Source organism: Pan troglodytes, chromosome 20 (assembly GCF_028858775.2).
Source record: "Pan troglodytes isolate AG18354 chromosome 20, NHGRI_mPanTro3-v2.0_pri, whole genome shotgun sequence".
Lineage (NCBI taxonomy): Eukaryota > Metazoa > Chordata > Mammalia > Primates > Hominidae > Pan > Pan troglodytes.
The window spans coordinates 20,577,767-20,601,126 of NC_072418.2; the positions used below are offsets into that span (position 1 = coordinate 20,577,767).

Below are 23,360 nucleotides of genomic sequence, written 5' to 3' on the forward strand. Positions count from 1 at the left end.
TCGCCTCATGAGAATTTTATCTTTCCGTTGTAAGTCTCCTCTCCAGTGGAAAAGTCTCACAGTGGCCACTCAAATTCTAAATTGTCCCCAGTGTGAGGTACCACTGGAGAGAGACATGTTTGGTTTTGGTTTTGTTTTTTTGAGACAGGATCTGGCTCTGTCACCTAGGTTGGAGTGCCATATTGTGATCATGGTTCACAGCAACCTCTGCCTCCCGGGCTCAAGTGATTCTCCTGCCTCAGCCTCCCGAGTAGCTGGGACTACAGAAGCACAACACTGTGCACAGCTTCCTTCTAAGATTTTGAAATGGTGAAAAGTTGCCCAAAGGACAGTGGTCCAAGGAGATCTTTGGAATACTTTGGCCATCAACACTGACTCAAGGGTGACTTACTGAGTCTAGGCCCGTCCTCTCTTTATCGACGTTTCCCCCGATGGACCCACAGTGCAATCCCAGCACTTTGGGAGGTTGAGGCAGGAGGATCACTTGAGCCCAGGATTCGAGATCAGCCTGTGCAACATGGTGAGACCCTGTCTCTACAAAAAGTAGAAAAATTGGCTGGGTGCGGTGGCTCACACCTGTAATCCCAGCACTTTGGGAGGCCGAGATGGGCGGATCACAAGGTTGAGAGATCAAGACCATCCTGGCCAACATGGTGAAACGCTGTCTCTACTAAAAATACAAAAATTAGCTGGGCTTTGTGGTGAGGCCTGTAGTCCCAGCTACTTGGGAGGCTGAGGCAGGAGGATCACTTGAGCCCAGGAGGTCGAGGCTGCAGTGAGCCAAGATTGCACCACTCCACTTTTGCCTGGGCAACAAAGTGAGACCTTGATTTTAGACTTGAAGCCTCCAGGACTATGAGAGAATTGATTTGCATTGTTTCCTTTTTTTTTTTTTTTTGAGACAGAGTCTTGCTCTGTCTCCCAGGCTGCAGTGCAGTGGCACTATCTCGGCTCACTGCAACCTCTGCCCCCCAGGTTCAAGAGATTCTTCTGCCTCAGCCTCCTGAGTAGCTGGGATTACAGGCGTACACCACCATGCCTGGCTAATTTTTGTATTTTTAGTAGAGACGGGGGTTTCACCATGTTGGTCATGCTGGTCTCGAACTCCTGACCTCAGGAGATCCACCTGCCTTGGCCTTCCAAAGTGCTGGGATTACAGGCATGAGCCACCGCGCTCAGCCAATTTCTGTTGTTTTCGAAACCACTAGTTTGTGGTCATTTGCTACTGTAGCCACCAGAAACTCATACAGCCCTGTACAAGAGACAGACCACAGGAGGAGGTGTCGAGAGAGAAAACAATTTCACCAAGGAACAGAGTGGCTGATCAGAAAACCAAAAAGCCGTGGAGAAACTCATTCCTAGAATAGTAAACGAAATTAACCCTACACAGAAGGGCCCTAATGAGATCATAACTGAAGCTCCAGTCAGCATTAACTTACCTTCCAGCCACAGGCAGAATCACCTTAAGCAGATAGAGACACAAGGGTCTCAGATGTGCACACTATTTTTTTTTTTTTTTGAGACAGAGTCTTGCTCTGTCACCCAGGCTAGAGTTCAGTGGTGCAGTCTCAGCTCACTGCAATCTCTGCCTCCCGGGTTCAAGCGATCCTCCTGCCTCAGCCTCCTGAGTAGCTGGGATTACAGGCACACACCACCATGCCCAGCTACTTTTTGTATTTTTGGTAGAGACGGGGTTTCACCCTGTTGGCCAGGCTGGTCTTCAACTCCTGACCTCAGATGATCTGCCTTCCTTGGCCTCCCCAAGTGCTGGGATTACAGGCGTGAGCCACCGTGCCTGACCTCAGATGGGTGCACTTTTGCTGAGTCCAGGGTACTGATTGGTGGCAGGGAAGGTCTCAGCCCAGTCTCAGTAGGACATCCAGTCCTGTTGATGTCAAATACCACCAGAAAAACAGCTGCAGTGAAACCCAGCTGGGTTTATGGATTAATGCATTGAAGGAAGAAACACCAGAAGGGGTTCTGTTTATCTCAGAAAGAGAAAGTGAGAAGGAGCGTGTTACGGAACTAGGGCAACTGTGGGGTGATTCGAGGAGAGTTCAAGGGAGTGGGATTCTGCCCTGGATTGTATGCAAACAGCTAGTGGGGACAATTCTCTAAGTATTTTAATAATCTCTTTTTTTTTTTTGAGATGGAGTCTTGCTCTGTCCCCCAGGCTGGAGTACAGTGGTGTGATCTCCGCTCACTGCAAGCTCTGCCTCCCGGGTTCACGCCATTCTCCTGCCTCAGCCTCCTGAGCAGCTGGGACTACAGGCGCCCGCCACCACACCCGGCTAATTTTTTGTATTTTTAGTAGAGATGGGGTTTCACCATGTTAGCCAGGATGGTCTCGATCTCCTGACCTCGTGATCTGCCTGCCTTGGCCTCCCAAAGTGCTGGGATTACAGGCGTGAGCCACCGCGCCGGGCCTTTAATAATCTTTTTACCTAGAAGGCAGGGGAACCTGCTGGGAATTGGCGAAAACTAGCAGTCACGCCCTTTGGCCAGGAGATGGGGAGGTTTGGCCATTTTTGTGGTTTGGACAATGCTCTTGTATTCACCTGTGCTAAGACTCGATTACGGAAGGGTTTTGTTTTTCTATGGCCAAGTGTCACTGGTCTGAGTGTCCCTGTCTGATGTGGACATTCCGTGAAATTGGTTTGGTCAAACAAAAAACTCTACAGCTTAGCTGTGACTGCCAGGCCAACTGCTAGCTGACTGTGGTCCAGGGCTACTTTTTTCTTCCTCACTTTATATTCACCTCCTCACCTTTGCATATACTGTTCCCTCTGCCCAGAACAACTTTCCCTCTCTTTTTCACTCAGCTCTTTCCTTCTCAAGCTTCAGAGCTCTCCTTAAATGCCACCACCTCTGAGAAGCCCTCTTTGATCACCCAGGCTGTGGGCCTCCACAACCCTATTTCAATCCCAGGCACATCTTTTAGTCACAATTACGATTATTATTTTATTGTTATTATTATTATTACTACTTTTGAGACAGAGTCTTACTCTGTCACCCAGGCTGCAGTGCAGTGGCGTGATCTCAGCTCACTGCAACCTCCGCCTCCCAGGTTCAAGCGATTCTCCTGCCTCAGCCTCCCAAGTAGCTGGGATTACAGGCGCATGCCACCGCGCCTGGGTAATTTTTAGATGGGGTTTCACCATGTTAGCCAGGCTGGTCTTGAACTCCTCACCAAGTGATCTGCCCGCCTCAGTCTCCTGAAGTGCTGGGATTACAGCTATGAGTCACCACGCCTGGCCTTTATTATTATTTATTTATTTATTTATTTTGAGATGGAGTTGCACTCTGTAGCCCAGGCTGGAGTGCAATGGCACGATCTCGGCTCATTGCAATCTCTGCCTCCTGGGGTCAAGTGATTCTCCTGCCTCAGCCTCCCAGGTAGCTGGGATTACAGGCATGTGCCACCACGCCCAGCTAATTTTTGTGTTTTTAGTAGAAACAGGGTTTCACCATGTTGGTCAGACTGGTCTCAAACTCCTGACCTCAGGTGATCTGCCTGGCTCGGCCTCCCAAAGTGCTAGGATTACAGGCGTGAGCCACCATGCCTGGCCTTTATTAGCATTTTTTAAGAGAGGTTCCTTCACCCAGGCTGGCTGGAGTGCAGTGGCGCTATCATACCTCACTGCACCCTCCAACTTCTGGGCTCAAGTGATTCTCTTGAATGGGAGGATGAGCATGCCACCACGCCCAGCTAATGTTTTTATCTTCTGTCGAGATGGGGTCTCATAATGTTGCCCAGGCTGCTTTCAAACACCTGGCCTCAAGCGATCCTCCCACCTTAGCCTTCCAAAGGGTTGGGGTCACAGGCATAAGCCACTGCGACCAGCCAGGATAATAATCTTTCATGTGATTTTCCGACTTTAAGCCCCCTGCAACCAGAGACCTTTCTGTCTCATGCCTGAAGGGAAGGAATTGGCCACGGAAAAACCTGGGAAATTCCTGGGGGAACTCCCTGAGGCAAGACTGCGCCTGGCAATTTGTAAGAAGGGGGCTGGTGCGACCTGAGCAGAGAGCTAATGGGAGGATGAGGGAAGCCAAGGGAGATGGGGTGGGAGGTGGGAGGAGTCTTGCGGGACAATGGGAACCCAGGGGAGGCGTTAGAGCAGGGCAGGTGCATCGCGCACTGGGATTTAGGTCCCAGCAAGGTCGCTGGGGGGATGCCTTTTAGGGAATGGACTCTGTGGTCAACTACTCCTACCTGAACTGCCCCCAAAGCATTTGCTTTTCCCTCTCCACAGTCAGGACCAGTGTAACCTTAGACCCCTAATACTGCCATTTTTACTGTTGAGGACACCGAGAAGTAGTAAATACAGAAAATCTAAAGTATAGTGCCTAAGACAAATTGGCGCCTTGAACCTAATTTCTAAATAAAATTAATAAATAATATTGCAGAAGTGGGGAGCAGGTCAGCAATCCAGGAAGAGGCACTGGCAGGAGCAAGAGACGGAATTTGAGCCTACTCGCGGTTATGAGCGTACTCGCGGTTACATTTTGGCCAAACTCAATTCCTGGTCTCTCTGAGCCTCGGTTTCCCCACCTGGACTGCGCGGTGTGTGTTAATTTCTCTGCCCCATTTATCTCCCCTCTCCTAGCCCCGCCCCAGCGTCACCAGTGGGACGCAGAGACTCAGGACTAGGAAAGCACTTTTAAAGCGCTAAGGGATTGCGAAGAGTTACGGAGAGGCTTCCTCAGGGCTATACTGGGTCCACCTCCCCTCATGGACCGCGGGCGCGCTCTGGCGGCCGGGCCGCTCCAGGCTGAAGCCGCCGGACCACGTGTGTAGTCGCAGCTGCCATCTTTCATCCGGGCATCGGCCATCTTGGTAAAGGCAATGTTCTAGATTTTCGCCTCTGCCCGCCCCTCCTGGTTCATCAACATATTAAATGAGCGTAGGGAATGAGGGCGTATTAAGTGTCCTCTTTTTGAAGAGACAAAGAAGTGGCTGACTACCCTGGCTTGGGTCCGAGGCCCAGCCATCTTTTTCTTTACCAAAATGGCGGCGGTACCGAGGCGCAATGAGTGCGCGCCGCCAGGAGCTCAGCGCGCAGGCCCCATGATGACGTCACGGAGGCGCGACCGGGCCGGCGCTGGGGTAAGAAGGTAGGAGCGTCTGCGGCGCGGGCGGAACCCGGGTTGGGGGAGCAGAGGCGCGGGGCGGGGGCTGCTTGGCCTGGGACCATCCCCTGGGAAGGCTGGAGGAGGGGTGCTGGGAGGCGGGAGCACTTCCGGCGTCCAGTCTGAACCGCACCTAGTTGGGGGCGATGCCCATTTCCAGACTAGACGACTGAAGCCCGACGCGACAGCATGTTCCAGGCCACCTGGCCCCGGACTGCCCCTAGGCAGCTTCTGGTCTCGAGAGGGACAGAGTTGGGCGCGGACGCCCCCGGGCTCTTGTAGGGGGATTAGTGGTGGGGGACTTCAAAAGGGATAGCCGGGAGGGCTGCTTGGAGGAGGCATTGTTGAATTTTGTATTCTGTTATTTTGCCTTCACATCCGTGGGGTCTTAATCCCCATGGGTCTTGATTCGCTTCTAAGTGTGCCCCTCGCCCAGCCTGAGCCACTCCTTGGGTCCCGCCTGGGCTCCCAGCTCCTGCCATCTGGGGAGTCCACCTCCTCACTAACCTCAGAGGGCTTGTGTGACCCATAGATTGGGCCTCCCGGCTCTAACGCCCTCCACACCTTCCCATCTCCCTGGAATACAAGTCGCCCCCTTTTCCAGCCTACCTCCTGCATCCCGCGTGCAGGCTGCGCTCTCCCCCACTCATTCAGACTTTTCCTTAGATGTCTCCTTTAGGAAGCCCTTTGACCCAGGCTGGATCAGAAGCCTTCTCCGGGCTTCCCCAGCGCCCTGCGTGTCCTTATTAGGACTCTGATTGCATGTGTTGGCTCTTCTCTGGGAGTCCCATGCAGGCAGAAAGCTCATTTGTGCCACCTCTTTCCCCAGCATCGCACACGTATTAGGTGCCCAGTACATATTTGTTGAATGACGTGTGTGCAAGTGAGTGAGTGTTTACCACACAGAGAAAAGTGTCTGTATTTCCAGCTTGGGCTGTCATAACTAATACCACAGACTGGGTGGCTTAAACAGCAGAAATTGCCAGGCACTGTGGCTCACACCTGTAATCCAGGCACTTTGAGAGGCCGAGGCAAGCGGATCACTTGAGGTCAAGAGTTTGAGACCAGCCTGGCCAACATAGTGAAACCCCGTCTCTACTAAAAATACAAAAATCAGATAGGCATGGTGGCACATGCCAACATGGTGAAATCCCATCTCTATAAAAATACAAAAATTAGCCGGGCGTGGTGGCAGGTGCCTGTAATCCTAGCTGCCTGGGAGGCTGAAACAGGAGAATTGCTTGAACCGGGTGGGTGGAGGTTGCAGTGAGCCGAGATTGTGCCACTGCATTCCAGCCTGGGTGAAAGGGCAAAACTCTGTCTCAAAACAAAAAAAGCCCCAATGTGGAAACAGCCCAAATGTCTAGCTGTGGACAATGGATAAACAAAATGTGGCGTATCCATGCAGTGGAGGAATATTCAGCCATAAAAAGGAACGAAGGGCCAGGCACAGTGGCTCAGGCCTGTAATCCCAGCACTTCAGAAGGCCGAGGCGGGAGGATCACTTGAGCCCAGGAGTTCAAGGCCAGCCTGGGCAACATAGTCAGACCCTGCCTTAAAAAAAAAAAAAGCTAGGCATGGTGGCCTGCACCTATAGTCCCAGCTACTTAGGAGGCTCAGGTGGGAGGATCACTTGAGCCCAGGAGGTCAAGGCTGCAGTAAGCCGAGATTTCGCCACTGCACTCCAGCCTGGGCGACAGAGTGAGACCCTGTCTCCAAAATAAATAAATAAATGTACTCTCACACTGTGTGGCCTTTTGTGTCTGGCTTCTTTCACTTAGTATTGTGTTGTTGAGGTTCAACCACATTGTATCATCTATGTATTGGTGCCTTGTTTCCTTGTTTCCTTTTTTTTTTTTTTTTTTCTTTTAAGAGACAGGGTCTTGTTCTGTTGCCCAGGCTGGAGTGCAGTGGCACAATCATAGCTCACTGTGGCCTCAGCCTCCTACGCTCAGGCGATCCTTCCACCTCAGCCTCCTAAGTAGCTGGAACTACAGGCACAAGCCACTGTGCCTAATTATTTTTTATTTTGTAGAGATGGACTCTTGCTATGTTGCCCAGGCTGGTCTTGAACTCCTGGCCTCAAGCAATCCTCCTGCCTCAGCCTCCCGAAGCACGGGGATTACAAACGTGAGCGATCGCACCCGGCCTGTGATTCCATTGATATGGACTGAAATGTCCAGAACAGGGAAAGCCACAGAGACAGAAAGCAGATTGGTGGTTACCAGGGGCTAGGGGAAGAGGAATAGGGAGTGACTGCTGATGGTGATGTGGCCTCTTTTTGGGGGGTGCAAGTGTTCTGGAACTAGACAGAGGTGGTATTTGCACAACGCTGTGAATATACTTAAACACTGAATTGTACACCTTTTTTTTTTTTTGAGATGGAGTCTCGCTCTGTCGCCTAGGCTGGAGTGCAGTGGTGTGATCTCAGCTCATTGCAACCTCCGCCTCCCGGGTTCAAGTGATTCTCCTGCCTCAGCCTCCCGAGTAGCTGGGATTATAGGCATGTGCCACCACACCCAGCTTTTTGTTTTTTTTTTGAGAGTGAGTCTCACTCTGCCGCCTAGGCTGGAGTGCAGTTGCACGATCTCAGCTCACTGCAACCTCTGCCTCCCAGGTTCAAGCGGCTTTCCTGCCTCAGCCTCCTGAGTAGCTGGGATTAAAGGCGTCCGCCACCACACCCAGCAATTTTTATTTATTTTTAGTTGACACGGGGTTTCACCATGTTGACTAGACTGGTTTTGAACTCCTGACCTCAGGTGATCCGCCCACCTTGGCCTCCCAAAGTGCTAGGATTACAGGCGTGAGCCACCGTGCCTGGCTGGAATTGTACACCTTTAAATTGATTCTTTTTCCTTTCATTGAGATGGAGTCTCACTCTGTCGCCCAGGCTGGAGTGCAGTGGCACGATCTTGGCTCACTTCAACCTCCACCTCCCGGGTTCAAGCGATTCTCCTGCCTCAGCCTCCTGACTGGCTGGGAATACGGGTGCACACCAGCATGCCCAGCTAATTTTTGTATTTTTAGTGGAGATGGGGTTTTGCCGTGTTGGCCAGGCTAGTCTCGAACTCCTGACTGCAAGTGATCCACCCGCCTCGGCCTCCCAAAGTGCTGGGATTACGGGTGTGAGCCACCAGACCTGGCCTAAATGAGCTCATTTGGTGTCATGATGTGAATTTTGCCTTAATAAACTTTTATAAGGAGAGCGCTAAGTCCAAAGCCCTTGTTTTATACAGAGAAGGCCACGGAGGCCCCAAGAGGGTCCTGGCTGCCCAAGTGTGATTCTGGGGGTGCTGAGTGCCGATGTCCCCTCCGGCCCCTGCTCCCCCATCCCCATCCTCTTCCCGCAGCCTGCTGAGGGATGCCCAAGAAGTTCCAGGGTGAGAACACCAAGTCGGCAGCGGCCCGGGCACGGAGGGCAGAGGCCAAGGCGGCCGCTGATGCCAAGAAGCAGAAGGAGCTGGAGGATGCCTACTGGAAGGACGACGACAAACACGTCATGAGGAAGGAGCAGCGCAAGGTGCGTGCACTCCGAGTCCCGCGGCCCGCGTGCCCTGTGGCCAAGGCCAGTGGTCCTTATGTCAATGTGGGTGAATAGCGAGAGGGCCCTCTGAGCTTTGGTCTGAAAGGCCAGGAGGGTCCAGGCACTGTCGCTCACGCCTGTCATCCCAGTACTTTGGGAGGCCGAGGCAGGCAGATCACCTGGGGTCAGGAGTTCAAGATCAGCCTGGCCAACATGTTGAAACCCCGTCTCTACTAAAAATACAAAAATTAACTGCGTGGTGGCGCACACTTACAGTCCCAGCTACTCTGGAGGCTGAAGCAGAATTGCTTCAACTGGGAGGCGCAGGTTGCAGTGAGCCGAGGTCTCCCCGCTGCACTCCAGCATGGGCAACAGAGTGAGATTCCATCTCAAAAAAAAAAAAAAAAAAAAGAGGCTGGGCAGAGTGCCTCATACCTGTAATCCCAGCACTTTGGGAGGCCGAGGTGGGCATATCACCTGAGGTCAGGAGCTCAAGACCAGCCTGGCCAAAATGGTGAAACCCTGACTCTACTCAAAATACAAAAATTAGCCAGGCATGGTGGCAGGCTCCTGTAATCCCAGCTACTCGGGAGGCTGAGGCAGGAGAATTGCTTGAACCCGGGAGGCGGAGGTTGCAATGAGCTGAGATTGTGCCGTTGCACTCCAACCTGGGCAACAGAGTGAGACACTGTCTCGGAAAACAAAAAGCAAAATGCCAGGAGGCACTGGAGATGGCAGAGGGCAGGGAGGCAGAGGAAATGGTGTGTGGAAAGGGCCTGGGGTGGCACAATCTTGCTTGTCTGTGGACAGTGAGGCTGTCATTGCTCTCTGTGGACGTTTCTCTCCTTTGAGTAATGTTAGGGTTGGGCTAGATGGTCATTCTCACCGTGGAGCTACTCTGCCCCTGAGGACGCTTGGCAACACCTGGAGATGTGTTTGGTTGTCATAACTCGGGGAGAGGGGGTGTTGCTGGCATCTAGAAGGTGGAGACCAGAGATGCTGACACTCTAGAATGCACAGGACGCCCCCACAGCAAAGAATGAGCCAGCCCCAGATGTCAGCAGTGCTGAGGCTGAGAAACGCTGTGATCAGGCCCCCATTTCCAACCTGTTGACCCAGGTCCACAGGTTCTTCTAGGTGTTTATTTTATTTTTGTTGTTGTTGTTGAGACGGAGTCTCCCTCTATTGCCCAGGCTGGAGTGCAATGGCGCGATCTCAGCTCACCGCAACCTTTGCCTCCTGGGTTCAAGTGATTCTCCTGCCTCAGCCTCCTGAGTAGCTGGAATTACGGGCATGTGCCACCATGCCCAGCTAATTTTGCATTTTTAGTAGAGACGGGGTTTCTCCAGGTTGGTCAGGCTGGTCTCGAACTCCCAACCTCAGGTGATCCGCCTGCCTTGGCCTCCCAAAGTGCTGAGATCACAGTCCTGAGCCAATGTGCCCGGCCCAGGTGTTTATTTTTTAAAAGCCGTGGTTTGGCGTGGTAGCTCATGCCTGTAATCTCAGTACTTTGGGAGGCTGAGGTGAGAGGATTGCTTGAGGCCAGGAGCTCGAGGCCAGCCTGGGCAACATAGCAAGACCCCATCTCCACAAAACATGTACAAATTAGCCATGCATGGTAGTGTGTGCCTGTGGTCCCAGCTACTTGGGAGGCTGAGGTGAGAGGATCACTTGAGCCTGGGAGTTCAGGGCTGCAGTAAGCTATAATCGTGCTACTGTACTCCAGCCTGGGCAACAGAATGAGACTGTGACTCAAGATGGATCAAAAAGCCCAGGGCCAAGCACCATGCTTCATTGGTGTCTGGGTTGTGGTTTAGGGCTGATGCTGACCTGCTTGGCCCAGTAGGTGGCGCCAGTGACCCATGCTAGCCACAGCTCCTGGTTTCCACACCCTGGGTAGCTGAGACACTGGCCCTCTAGGCAACCCCCCAGCTTAGGGGCTGCTATCCTGACAACATGCCCAGTTCTTGGGGGGAATCTGGACATTCCCACCTGTTTTACCCGTCATCTTTTTTTTTTTTTTTTTTTTTAAAGACGGTCTTGCTCTGTCACCCAGACTGGAGTGCAGTGGCAGGATCACAGCTCAATGCAGTCTTGACTTCCCGAACTCAAGCAAGCCTCCTGCCTCAGCCTCCCAAGTAGCTGGGACTACAGGCGTGCACCACCACGCCCAGCTATTGTTTGTATTTTGTGTAGGGGGTGGGGGTCATCTCACTGTGTTGCCCAAGTTGGTCTCAAACTCCTGGGCTCAAACAGTCCTCCCACCTCAGCCTCCCAAAGTGCTGGGATTACAGGCATGAGCCACTGCGCCTGGCCTCCCATTGTCTTTCTGTGAAGGGTAGCTCCTGCCTTGTTTTTAGCACACATTCAATGTCCCTGGCTTTCTTCCAGCCCCACCCCTACCCACCCTGCTGCACTGGGTCCATGGAGATATTTATAGTTTGGGGGTTGGGGGATCATCAAAATTTTGACACTATAGGAAAGTTGAAAACTCAAAAGGAAAAACAATGTCTGTCAAAGATGCAGTATCCATCCGGGTGCGGTGGCTCACGCCTGTCATCCCAGGACTTTGGGAGGCCGAGGCAGGCGGATCACCTGAGGTCAGGAGTTCGAGACCATCCTGGCCAACATGGTGAAACCCCATCTCTACTAAAAATAAAAAAATTAGCTGGGCGTGGTGGCGCGCACCTGTAGTCCCAGCAACTCAGGAGGCTGAGGCACAAGAATCACTTGTACCTGAGAGGTGGAGGTTGCAGTGAGCCGGGATCGCGCCACTGCACTCCAGTCTGGGTGACAAAGCAAGAGTCCATCTCAAAAAAATAATAAAATAAAACAAAAAGATCCAGTATCCAGACAGAATCCAGAGACCTTTCCGCCCATAGTGTCAGGATCATTGGCCTAGTCCTCCCTGTGGCCTGCGTCTTGGCCACTGGGGTTGGCCCCATCCTCTGGATGAGGAAATTGAGGCAGAGAAGGCAGAAAGCCCAGATCACGTGGCTATGAGGAAGAGCTGGAGCCAGACTGGCACCTTCTCGTTTGTTAAGAGGCTTTTTTTTTTGAAGCAGAGTTTCACTCTGTCGCACAGGCTGGAGTGCAGTGGCGCGACCTCGGCTCACTGCAACCTCTGCCTCCCAAGTTCAAACAACTCTCCTGCCTCAGCCTCCCGAGTAGCTGGGATTACAGGTGTGCACCACCATGCCAGGCTAATTTTTGCATTTTTAGTAGAGATGGGGTTTCACCATGTTGGTCAGGCTGGTCTAAAACTCCTGGCCCCAAGTGATCCGTCCACCTCGGCCTCCCAAAGTGCTGGGATTACAGGTGTGAGCCACCGCACCTGGCCTTTTTTTTTTTTTTTTTAGACAGTCTCTGTTGCCCAGGCTGGAGTACAGTGGCGTGATCTCAGTTCACTGCAACCTCCGCCTCCTAGGTCCAAGCGATTCTTTTGCTTCAGCCTCCCAAGTAGCTGGGATTACAGGCATGGCACCATGCCTGGATAATTTTTGTATTTTTAGTAGAGATGGGGTTTCACCATGTTGGCCAGGCTGGTCTCCAACTCCTTACCTCAAGTGATCCGCCCACCTCGGCCTCCCAAAGTGCTGGAATTACATGCGTGAGCCACCGCCTCTGGCCTGTTAAGAGATTTGATTAAGGGACAGCAAAGCATGCCTGTCCTAGGAGTGTGGGTCAGAAAGCATGTACCTCTGAGCACACCTGTATTGCATGCATCCGGGACAAGGTATGGAGGGGGTTGGACAGGCAATTGGGGCCAGGTGGTGAATAGCTTAGACTTCACTTAGGGCCAGACAGGAAGCCACTAGACCCTATCATTGAGCACGAAGGCCACCACTGACAGTAGGTTAGCAAATAGGTGTGGCTGCGTGCCCATAAAACTTTACCAAAGGGGCCGGGCATGGTGGCTCACACCTGTAATCCCAACACTTTGGGAGGCCAAGGCAGGTGGATTACAAGGTCAGTCATTCGAGACCAGCCTGGCCAACATAGTGAAACCCCATTTCTACTAAAAATACAAAAAATTAGCCAGGCGTGGTGGCGGGCGTGCGTAATCCCAGCTACTCCGGAGGCTGAGGCAGGAGAATCGGTTGAACCTGGGAGGCAGAGGTTGCACCACTGTACTCCAGCCTGGGCGACAGTGCAAGATTCCGCCTAAAAAAAAAAAAAAAAAAAAAAAAGGCTGGGCGCGGTAACTCATTCCTGTAATCCCAGCACTTTGGGAGGCCGAGGCGGGCGGATCACAAGGTCAGGAGATCGAGACCATCCTGGCTAACACGGTGAAACCCCATCTCCACTAAAAATACAAAAAATTAGCTGGGCATGGTGGCAGGCACCTGTAGTCCCAGCTACTCAGGAGGCTGAGGCAGGAGAATGGCATGAACCCTGGAGGAGGAGCTTGCAGTGAGCCGAGATGGCGCCACTGCACTCCATCCTGGGTGACAGAGCAAGATTCCGTCTCGAAAAAACAAACGAATGAAAAAAACACAAAAAACCTTTACCAAAGAAGGCAGTTGGCTAGTTGGCTATAGTTTGTCAACCCCTGCTCTCTAGAATATTCTCAGCCCCCGTGAGTTTCCCTCATACCCCTCCTGGTCAGTCCCCCACCAGTGATACCTCTCCTCACTTCAAACATCATGCATTGGCCAGGCACAGTGGCTCACACCTGCAATCCCAGCACTTTGGGAGGCCAAGGCAGGCAGATCACTTGAGGTCAGGAGTTCGAGACCAGCCTGGGCAACATGGTGAAACCCCGTCTCTACTAAAATTACAAAAGATTAGCCAGGCGTGGTGGTGGGCACCTGCAGTCCCAGCTATTTGGGAGGCTGAGGCATGAGAATTGCTTGAACTCGGGAGGCAGAGGTTGCAGTGAGCCGAGATCGCACCACTGCACTCCAGCCTGGGCGACTGAGAGAGACCTTGTCTGAGGCAGAATGTGTGTGTGACACGCATCAGTCGGGGAGCCTCGGGACGTTGCCTCTGACCGAGGGGGAAACTGAGGCTCCTCAGCACAGCAATGGGAGCACAGTTTGTGCACTCCAACAGCCTTGACTTTAACCGCCCCCTCCACTTTCCTGCTGTGCAGGTGGGGGTGGGGGTCAGGCCCTGGCAGTGTCCTTAGGTGCGTCCACCCCTATTCTGCGACATTCCCTTCTGTCAAATCTATCTGGAGATGCAGTGGTAGTGTCCCAGGGGGACACTGCAGGTGTGGGGATCGTCCCTGGGAAGGCTGAAGGTGTGAGAGTCAGATGGTGGAGTCTCAGGCAGTGAGGGGGCAGGCAGGGGTGTCTGAGACCAGGGCCCTGCAGGAGTGCCAGGCAGTGGGCAGAGTACTGCCCTGAGCTTCCAGCAGCACTGTATATAAACCGTGGCCTCGCTCGGCCCCCTGGGGTCCGTGCAGGCCAGGGCAAGGGCAAGTCCCATAGCCCAGATGTCCCTCATCCAGCCAGCATCAGGGCTTCCCTGGGCGGCCGATGTGGAATCAGTTTCAGCCTCAGTGACCCACGGCAGGGAAACGTGGACAGTGCTGCCCGACTCATAAGGGCAGAGCCCCTGCCCTAGCCTGAAACGGGTCCAGGCCTCCCACGGCTCTTAGAATCCAACATGAACCCCTCCCTGGCCCCCAGAGGCTCCGCATGGCCCAGCCGTCTCCCTCCCGGCCTCTTCCCCCTCCCGCTTCACTCCCACTCCAGCCTCCAAGCTGTTCCTGTTACAACAAATGGCTCCTGCCTCGGCGCCTTTGCACTGGTACCCCTGCTGCTAAGGACGCTCCTGTTCCCCAGCTCTCCCCCTTGGCCGGCCCTCTTCGGACCTAGGAGCCTCACTTCTTCAAGAGCCACCCACCCGCCCTGTCCAAGGTTCCCCTGTTGGTCTCACATCCCCCGCCCAGGGCAGCACCGGGACCTATCTTGTTCCTGGCATGTCCCCTGCACCCAGCACAGAGCCTAAATCCTCGTTGGCTGAGATGAAAACTCGAACCCCAGGCTAGTGGGTGGCGCGGGGGTGTGGGGTCTTCTGCCTGACCATGCACGCTGCCCCCGCAGGAGGAGAAGGAGAAGCGGCGCCTCGACCAGCTGGAACGTAAGAAGGAGACGCAGCGCCTACTGGAGGAGGAAGACTCCAAGCTCAAGGGCGGCAAGGCGCCGCGGGTGGCCACGTCCAGCAAGGTCACCCGGGCCCAGATCGAGGACACGCTGCGCCGAGACCATCAGCTCAGGGAGGCCCCGGACACAGGTCGGGCGGCATCCCGCTCTGGAGCTGCACTTTTGCCCACTGCAGAGGCAGTGGACCTTGAGTCCATTAGCCCCCTCCTGGCCCCCAGAGAAGCTGCCGGGGCTCCACGTGGTGCAGGGTGGGTGGGTAGGCCGCCTCCTGGTAGGCCTGGCCGTGAGCAGACATCCTCAGGGCTTGTGCCCCCCGGGGTCCTCTTGTTTGCAGGGCTGCCGGAAAGTAAGGCAGAGAACTGGGCGCCGGGAGGGTGGGACCTGTCCCAAGAAGGCTTATCAGCTGAAGTCGCGATTCCATCCCCCATCATCTCTCCCGCCTTCCTCCCGCCCCTAGCTTCTCTTGCCAGTCTCTATCTCATCTCCTTGGAACTGTGCATCTTTGCTTATCTCTCTCTGTCTCTGTCACCCACCCACCCGCCCAGCCGAGAAAGCCAAGAGCCATCTGGAGGTGCCGCTGGAGGAGAACGTGAACCGCCGCGTGCTGGAGGAGGGCAGCGTGGAGGCGCGCACCATCGAGGACGCCATTGCAGTGCTCAGGTAACGGGGCGGGGCCTGGGGCTTTCCCAGGGGTGGAGCTGGTCATCGGGGGCGGGGCTACCGGGGGCGGGGCTACCGGGGGCGGGGCTACCGGGGGCGGGGCCGGGCTTTTCGGGGTAAGGCTGCGCCCAAGGCCCCCTGACGCTCATGTCCACCCCCAGCGTGGCGGAGGAGGCGGCCGACCGGCACCCAGAAAGACGCATGCGGGCAGCCTTCACAGCCTTTGAGGAAGCCCAGCTGCCGCGGCTCAAACAAGAGAACCCCAACATGCGGCTGTCGCAGCTGAAACAGCTGCTCAAGAAGGAGTGGCTCCGCTCTCCTGACAACCCCATGAACCAGCGGGCCGTGCCCTTCAATGCCCCCAAGTGAGCCCAGAACTTGGGGAGCCAGTTCACCCACGGGTGGTCCAGGTCACGACTCTGCACGCCCTTAGGCCAGGTCAGCTGCGAGGGTCACAGAGCGTTCCGGGGGCCAAGGCGCCGGGCCCCGGGGCCATGCTCTTATCACCAGCCACCCGTCCTCCCGCCAGAGGGTCCTGCCCCGAGTGACACCCCATCCCCTCCCATCCCCCGGCGCGTGTGTGTAGAGCCTCAGGGCTGAGTGCCCAATAAAGGTGGCGGCAAGGCTGCGGTGAGGCACTTGAAGCCTAAGTGAGTGGGTGGGGAGAGGCGGGCGAGAATGGGGAGAAGGAACAGCTTTGGGGACCTGCTGTGAACCGCACTGGGATCATAGCTAGAAAAGACAAGAGCCCCCAACAGCGCGCTCCTTCCTGCTGCCAGCTGTGCTTCATCGGCTCCTGCCAGCACCCCTCCTTGGCTGTGCCACTTGTCCAGTGAGGCACCTGCTCCACTGTCTCCTGCACAAGCTCAGAGAGTTGGAGGTGGAGGCGCTGGCCATACTTCAGGGGCAGAGCCAGAGAAGAGCTGCAGCCTGTCTGCCTTCTGAGATTCCAGTTCAGGGTGGGCCCTAGGACTTGATTGGGGGTACCATGCTGTGTTTGGGGTCAGGAAATGCTGGCTGCTCTGCTGTTATTCCTACAGGGGAGGCATCTGGGCCAAATCCTTCTGTGCTGAATCCTGGGCAGGCTTCCCAGTGGAGGATTTCTTCCTTAGTGGGGGATGAGTCAGATCTCATTGCAGAGGGAGGAGGAAGGCACTGGGCCAGGAAAGGCCTGGAGGCTGCAGTGAGCAGGTGGATCGGAGTGGGTGTGAGCAAGCGTCCCGTCAGAGACTGCACATCTGGGAAGGGTGGAGTGGGATTTGAACCTAGTTCTGGCTTCCTAGAACTTAGCCAGCCCGGAAGAATAGAGGAAGGGCAGCTGGGAGATGGGCCTATGAGGCTGTGTGGGCTGAGCAAATTGCTTGGACTCATGAGGGCGGCAGGGGATGGAGGTGCCCCCAGAAGCTGCAGTGGTCAGGGCCGGGTGCGGTGGCTCATTCCTGTAATCCCAGCACTTTGGGAGGCCAAGGTGGGCGGATCACCTAAGGTCAGGAGTTCGAGACAAGCCTGGCCAACATGGTGAAACCCCGTCTCTACTAAAAATACAAAAATTAGCTGGGTGTGGTGACACATGCTTATAATCCCAGCTACTGGGGAGGCTGAAGCACTAGAACCGCTTGAACCCAGGAGGCAGAGGCTGCAGAGAGTCAAGATCACAGCACTGCACTCCAACCTGGGCAACAGAGCAAGACTGGCAACAACAACAAAAAAAGTTGCAGTGGTCAGATCATCTGCAGCACTTACCCAGTGGGCTCGGGTAGAGGTTGGAGCAGCCCCCGGTGCAGGAAATGGCCATCAAGTCCCCACTGTGTGCCTGGCCTTGGACAGCCCTGCTGTCCAAGGTCATCCATAACAGTGGGGGGAACTGAGGCACAAGGGTAGAGGGTAGGGTTGAAGGACTTACCAGGCCACTGCTATGACTCTTGCCCAGGTGACACCCACTTCCTATGCCCATAGGGCTGTCCCCTGACTCCCCATTACCCTCTCAGCTCAGTACTTCCAGCCTCCTTACTCTTGGCTTCTGAGACCCTCCAACACAGAAGGCTTGATCCCTCCACCAAGAACACCGTCCTGCTGGGCGCGGTGGCTCAGGCCTGTAATCCCAGCACTTTGGGAGGCCAAGGCGGGTGGGTCACCTGAGCTCAGGAGTTCGACACTAGCCTGGGAAACATGGTGAAACCCCATCTCCACTAAAAATACAAAAAGTTAGACGGGCATGGCGGCAAGTGCCTGTAGTCCCAGCTACTCGGGAGGCTGAGGCAGGAGAATCGCTTGAACCTGGGAGTTGGAGGTTGCAGTGAGCCACTGAACTCCAGCCTGGGCAACAGAGCGAGACTCCATCTCAAAAAAAAAAAAAAAAAATCACTGTCCTCCCAGATCACAAGGCTTAGTGCATGCAGGTCCCCACAGAGGTCCTCAGCTCTGTGTAGTCAGGGCTGGAGGGCTGGGCAGGCTGGAAGGGGCTAGGCTCTGCCCAGAGATGGGAGATAGAATGTATCATGGAGGACGGGACTTTCAGGATGCATAGGAGCTCTCCACACAGACAAGGGACAGAAAAGTCGAAGAAATCACATGTGCAAAGGTCTGGAAGTCACACTGCTTCCTGTTCAACGGAGGGTAAAAGGTGCCAGGAATAACTAGGTACAGGTGAGGCACCGTGGCTCACACCTATCTATAATCGCAGGACTTTGGGAGGCCACAGTGGAAGGATCTTTTGAATCCAGCAGTTTGAGACCAGCCTGGGCAAGAAAGCAAGACTTTGTCTCTACAGAAAAAGTTTAAAATTAGGGCGTGATGGCATGCGCCTGTGGTCCCACCTTCTTTGGAGGCCAAGGTGGGAGAATCCCTTGAGGTTGAGTTAGAGGTTGCAGTGAGGAGGTTGCAGTGAGCCATAACTGTGCCACTGCACTGCAGCCTGGGCGACGGAGCGAGACCCCGTCTCTAAAAAATAAACTGGGTACAGCTGAAGTTAACATAAAAACTAACCAACATATGTTGGACACTAGCTTAGTTTGGAGGTCCCCCAAGAACCAACCCTGAGACAATGACTGTAGGAAACGTGGGATATCTGGGAGAGACCTTTGGTGAGGGTTAGGGAAAGGAGAGGAAGGTAAGGCCCCCTGCATCCTGCAGGGGGCACCAACGAGCAGAGTCCCCCACGTGGGAGGAGACAGGCAGTGGCACCACTGGGTGCCAGGCCTTGGCCAAACAGGTGGCAGCAGCCCCTCACTGAGCCCTGGGGACAGCCCCTATGAGATATTGATCGTCTTTGTATATAAGAAAACTAAGGCTGGGCACAGTGGCTCACGCCTGTAATCCCAACACTTTGGGAGGCCCAGGTGGGTGGATCACCTGAGGTCGGGAGTTCGAGACCGGCCTGACCAACATGGAGAAACCCCGTCTCTACTAAAAATACAAAATTAGCCAGGCGTGGTGGTGCATGCCTGTAATCCCAGCTACTCGGGAGCCTGAGGCAGGAGAATCGCTTGAACCCGGGAGGCGGAGGTTGCAGTGAGCCGAGTTCACGCCACTGTACTCCAGCCTGGGCGACAGAGAGAGACTCCATCTAAAAAAAAAAGCCGGGCGTGGTGGCGGGCGTCTGTGATCCCAGCTACTCTGGAGGCTGAGGCAGGAGAGTCGCTTGAACCCGGGAGGCAGAGTGAGCCGAGGCCACGCCATCGCACTCCAGCCTGGGCAAGGAGAGCAAAACTCTGTCTCAAAAAAAAAAAAAGGAAAAGAGAAAGAAAACTAAGTCACCTGCCTGTGTCACATAGCCGGGAAGCACCCAGAGCCGCCAGGAAGGCAGCAGGGGTAGTTTTGGGGCCCAGAATTGGGGCTGAAGATGTCAGCCAGGAAATGAATGGAATAGCCCATATGGCTCCCCACAAATGGAGGCCTGGGTTCGAATCCCACCTCTGACTCTTCTGAGACCTTAGACAAGGTTCTGAATGATCTAAGCCTCAGTTTCTCCGGTAAAATAGGACTAAAAACCGCGCCCAACCCCAGGCTATCTGGAGAATCAAGGAGATGGTACCTGGGAAGGGTACGTGGGGAAGGGCTTGGCCCACATGACCATGTTAGGGTCTTTCTGGCTGGGGATGAGAGAAGGTCGGGGACCAATGGTAATCGATCCGAGGGAAGAAGCCGACGGGAGGGCCAGCCAGACACGACTGGGCACAGAGGGCCTCGGACGCCAGGCAAAGGAGTGGGGCTTCACCCCAGGACGATGGGGAGCCCCGGTGGGGTTATGAGCAGGGCAGGGAGCGGATCAGAGCGGCGCGCGGCAGGCTCTTCCGGGCGCCTGCAGAGGGACAACTGGTGGACAAGAGTGAGGATGAAACTCAGGAAGGAGCTGAGAGGGTGGTCGTCAGCCCTCGGGCACAAAGACAAGGTGATGACGTTTGTTCCCTGTTACAGAAAGGCCCTTACTCCCTTCGGCCCCTAGCCCCGGCCCCGGCCCCGCCCCCACCCCCGCCCCCACCCCCGCCCCCACCCCCGCCCCCGCGGAATCCCGGGCCCGCGCGTGCGCACTGGCAGCAGGGAATCCCCAGCTCCGCCGCAGAGAGCGGGAGGGGGCGTGAGAGGGGAGTTCCGTGCGCGCCCAGCCGGCCCCGCGTGCGTTGCCAGGACGACCGGGCGGGGCCGCGGGGCCGCCGGTCGCTCACTGCGCCTGCGCGGGGGTGCTCGCCATTTGCGCCGGGGCTTTCCCGTCGCGCGCCAGCCGAAGAGGGGATGCCGCGCCCAGCGCGCATGCGTCGGCCCCACCCGACCCCCTCCCCCCGCCCCCAACCCACCCACCCTGAGGGCTGGGGAATCCTCACCCGCCGCAGTGCGCATGGGGGCGGGGCGGGGAAACCGGCTCAAACCGGAGTGGGGTTTGCCGAGGAGGTGGCGGGGGAGGGAGCGAGAGCGGGGTCTTCCCGAGGTTCCCACTCCGGCCCCCGCCGTTGCCTTAGCAACCGGGCGCGCGGGCCGCAGTGCGCGGGCGGCGGCGGCCTCGGGGAAGCCGGGTGGCTCTGCGCCTGCGCGGGGCTCCGCGCCTGCAGCCGGGGTTCCCCCTCGAGCACCGGGGGGACGGCGGGGGAGTAGAGGATGGGCGCGGGGGAGCGGGTGCTGGGGAGGAAGAGACCGTGGGGGAAGAGACGGCGCGGGAGGAAAGAAGGGGAGGAGGGGTGGGTGCCGAGGAGGGGGCGGTGGGGGAAAACGCAATGGGTAGGGACTATAGGGAGGGGTGCAGGGAGAGGCGAGCCTGGGGATGCGCGCCAGGGAGGGGGTGACGGGGGAGAGCGTAGAGGGAGGGGGACGACAAAGGCGGAGGGGGATGGGAGGGGGAGCTTAGGGAGTAGAGAAGGGATATGGACAAGGAGAGGGGTACACTGGGCCAGTGGGGGCGATGGGAGGGGGAGCTGGGAGACACCTTAGGCACCTGCAGTCTCCCGCCCAGCAAATTGGTCTGCGAGGGTGGGGGTTGCTGTGCCAGAAAGTCAGGATCTTCGAGTCCGAGCTTAAGGTTTCCAGATTTAGAAAATAAAAAATAAAAAAACAGGGCGCCCACTTAAACTTGACTTTCAGATAAACGAGCAATTTTTTATTATAAGTATGTCCCATTCCGTGTCCTCTACTTTATCCCGCAGCCCTAATCTGGGCTATTGTCGTTCCCCCCACCCCCCAATTTACACACCACCTGTCCCTATCCTTTTCGAAAGCTGTGCGGACCCTCGCGGAAGACGCCTTTGTCTCCCGCCTGCCTAGCGCCCCACAGCCCGGCATGTGGGGTGTACCCCCCGGACCCCGTCATCCCCTCCCCCAGCCATCTGCCGTCCTCCTGGCCTTGAACAACAGCCTGAAGTCGAGTCCGGGCTAGGCGGGGGAAAGCGCAAAGGTGCAGCACGCACCCTCGGGGATTTTCTCAGCGCTCGTCACCCCCCACGACCTCCAAACCCTCCGCTATGGGCCTGGCCCTGCCAAGGCCACATCGCCCCGCGGGTCCCAGACACCCGCACCTTCTCCTTCTCCAGGAACCTCCAGGACTCTGCTTTCGGGCAGCCTCCCTCACTCTCTGGGCACAAAAGCACACAGGCACGTAGTAGGTGCTCATGAAAAAAAAAATTTGAGGGTGATTTTACGGAGGCAAGTGCAGGTGAGGGAGTGTTGCATTTCTCGACACGGACAACTGCGTCCTCATCCCATGGGGACATATACCCTCTCTGGGCCTTTGTCCCCTCCAACAAAGCAATTTCCCTTTTATCCTTCCCTTTGGTTTCAAAAAGTGTAAGATAACAAAACACTTTGTTTTGTTATCAAAACGAAATCAAAGGGGGAAAGGTCAGCCCCCCAGGGGTCCCTGGCCCTGGGCTGCCCCCAGCGTCTCCCCCAACACTTCCCCAACTTGCCACGTTCGCTCCTTTTACTTATTCGCCATCGGAACAGTGGAACATTTGCGCCTCCGGCCTGGCTTCTGCTCAACCGGCCAGGAGCTCGGTCCCTGCGGATCATTTTCCCCAGGGGCATATTATTCCGGAAACGGGCTAAGCGGTCCCGGGTTGGGGACACGTCGGCTCCTGTGTTTTTAGTTTCGCTGGCCTAGGTGACCCCCCTGCAGAAGACGGCTGTGGATCTGCTGTGCCGTGTCTTGGAGGCATTTCTAGGGCGGCTAGCTGGGCAAAGGGTGGTGCTGTCCCTTTATTTGGAGCTAGGTAGCTCCTGGGGTGGTGCTGGGTCGGGAGCGGCCCTCTCCTCCCATCAGCCAGGACCAAGTTGCACCTGGCCCCTCATTCCCAGGGGCGGAGAGAGGAGAAGATGAAAGAGCAAGCAAGTTCACACCAGGGCTTGAGGGCAGTGAGAACAGTAAACCAGGGCGACGTGCCCAGAGAAGGGGCGACTCTAGGGAAGAGGCGACCTTGGATGGAGCCCTGAAGAGCCCTGTGGGAACAGGGGGTGAGGAGAGCCAGGGAAAGGCGATCCCGGCCCAAGAAACCGCAGATGCAAAGGCTCTGAGGCTGAACTGGTTAGGGGGAGACGCTGGGCGTGTCCAGAATGTGGTGGGCGGTCCAGGGAGACCGCGGAGGGATTGGAACAAAGGGTGGGCGTTGTGGGGGGCAGACCGCGTCGGCCTGTGAGGAGTCAGGGTGCTCCTCTTGGTTCAAGAAGAGAAGGGAGGTGGGGGGAGGGCGGTCATGCGGGACAGGGACGTGACCTGTCACACGGGTGAGGACTGAAGTCTGTGGCTGCGTCAGGGAGAAGGACTGTGGCGGGGACAGGAGGAGCCGCGGGAGTGGGGAGGATTTTCGGGCTCCACTGGGCGATTGTGGGGTCCACGGGGCGTGGGGGAATCCCCTGATCATGGGTGTCCTTGTCACCTCTGCAGCCTGACTCTCCTTCACTGTGTCTGACTAAAGCATGGGTCGCAGCCTTCCCCAACAGGGGCGGGAAGTCCCCCCCGGGGAGGGTGTTGGGTGGCACCCCTTGTCCTCGGCTCCTGCGAACCCACCGGCTCTCTGCCTCCACAGTGCAGACCCGAAGGCCTCCTCCCCTTTGTTCTTTTTCCCTCCACACGGTCACGGTCACACCGGCGGCTCCCTCTGAGCGCATCTCAAACACAATGGGGGTGGGGGGTGCGCTCCCAGTTTCCCCTCCCCTCAGTATCGGCGTCCCCGAGCCCCGCCCGCGCCACGGAATCCCGGCCTCCAGACCCCGCCCGGGAAGCTCGTTACCTTTCCAGAGAGGCTCCCAGCCGGGGGGCTGGGGAGGGGGGAGGGCTATTTTTAGAATGAATGTTAGAAAAGAGAGGAAAAAAAACAAAAAACAAAAACCAGAATGGAGGTTTGTAGAAGCCTCCCTGCTTCCAAGAGGAACCCCCCTCCCTGTCCCCTGCCCCAGACCAAGGCTGAAGGTGGGTGGGGGTTCAGAGACGGGGCGGGGCAGGGGACTTC

The 23,360-nt window shown here is 56.0% G+C and overlaps 1 protein-coding gene across 1 annotated transcript; it reads left to right on the forward strand.

The window, feature by feature from the left end:
• The first annotated feature begins 4,777 nt into the window (after nt 1-4,777).
• CCDC124 (coiled-coil domain containing 124) lies at nt 4,778-16,067 on the forward strand. Its single transcript, XM_512503.8, has 5 exons — nt 4,778-5,118; nt 8,484-8,653; nt 14,710-14,899; nt 15,315-15,429; nt 15,591-16,067. Exons 2-5 carry the CDS (start codon nt 8,495-8,497, stop codon nt 15,796-15,798), a joined length of 672 nt encoding a protein of 223 aa, XP_512503.1. The 5' UTR covers nt 4,778-5,118; nt 8,484-8,494; the 3' UTR covers nt 15,799-16,067.
• The last annotated feature ends 7,293 nt before the right edge of the window (nt 16,068-23,360 follow it).

What these genes read in the sequence shown, in the direction of transcription:
- CCDC124 (XM_512503.8), top strand. Translation starts at nt 8,495, where the DNA reads ATGCCCAAGAAGTTCCAGGGTGAGAACACCAAGTCGGCAGCGGCCCGG. An exon ending in CAGGGAGGCCCCGGACACAG is followed by an intron (nt 14,900 to 15,314) that starts GTCGGGCGGCAT and finishes CCACCCGCCCAG; the next exon opens with CCGAGAAAGCCAAGAGCCAT. An exon ending in GACGCCATTGCAGTGCTCAG is followed by an intron (nt 15,430 to 15,590) that starts GTAACGGGGCGG and finishes GTCCACCCCCAG; the next exon opens with CGTGGCGGAGGAGGCGGCCG.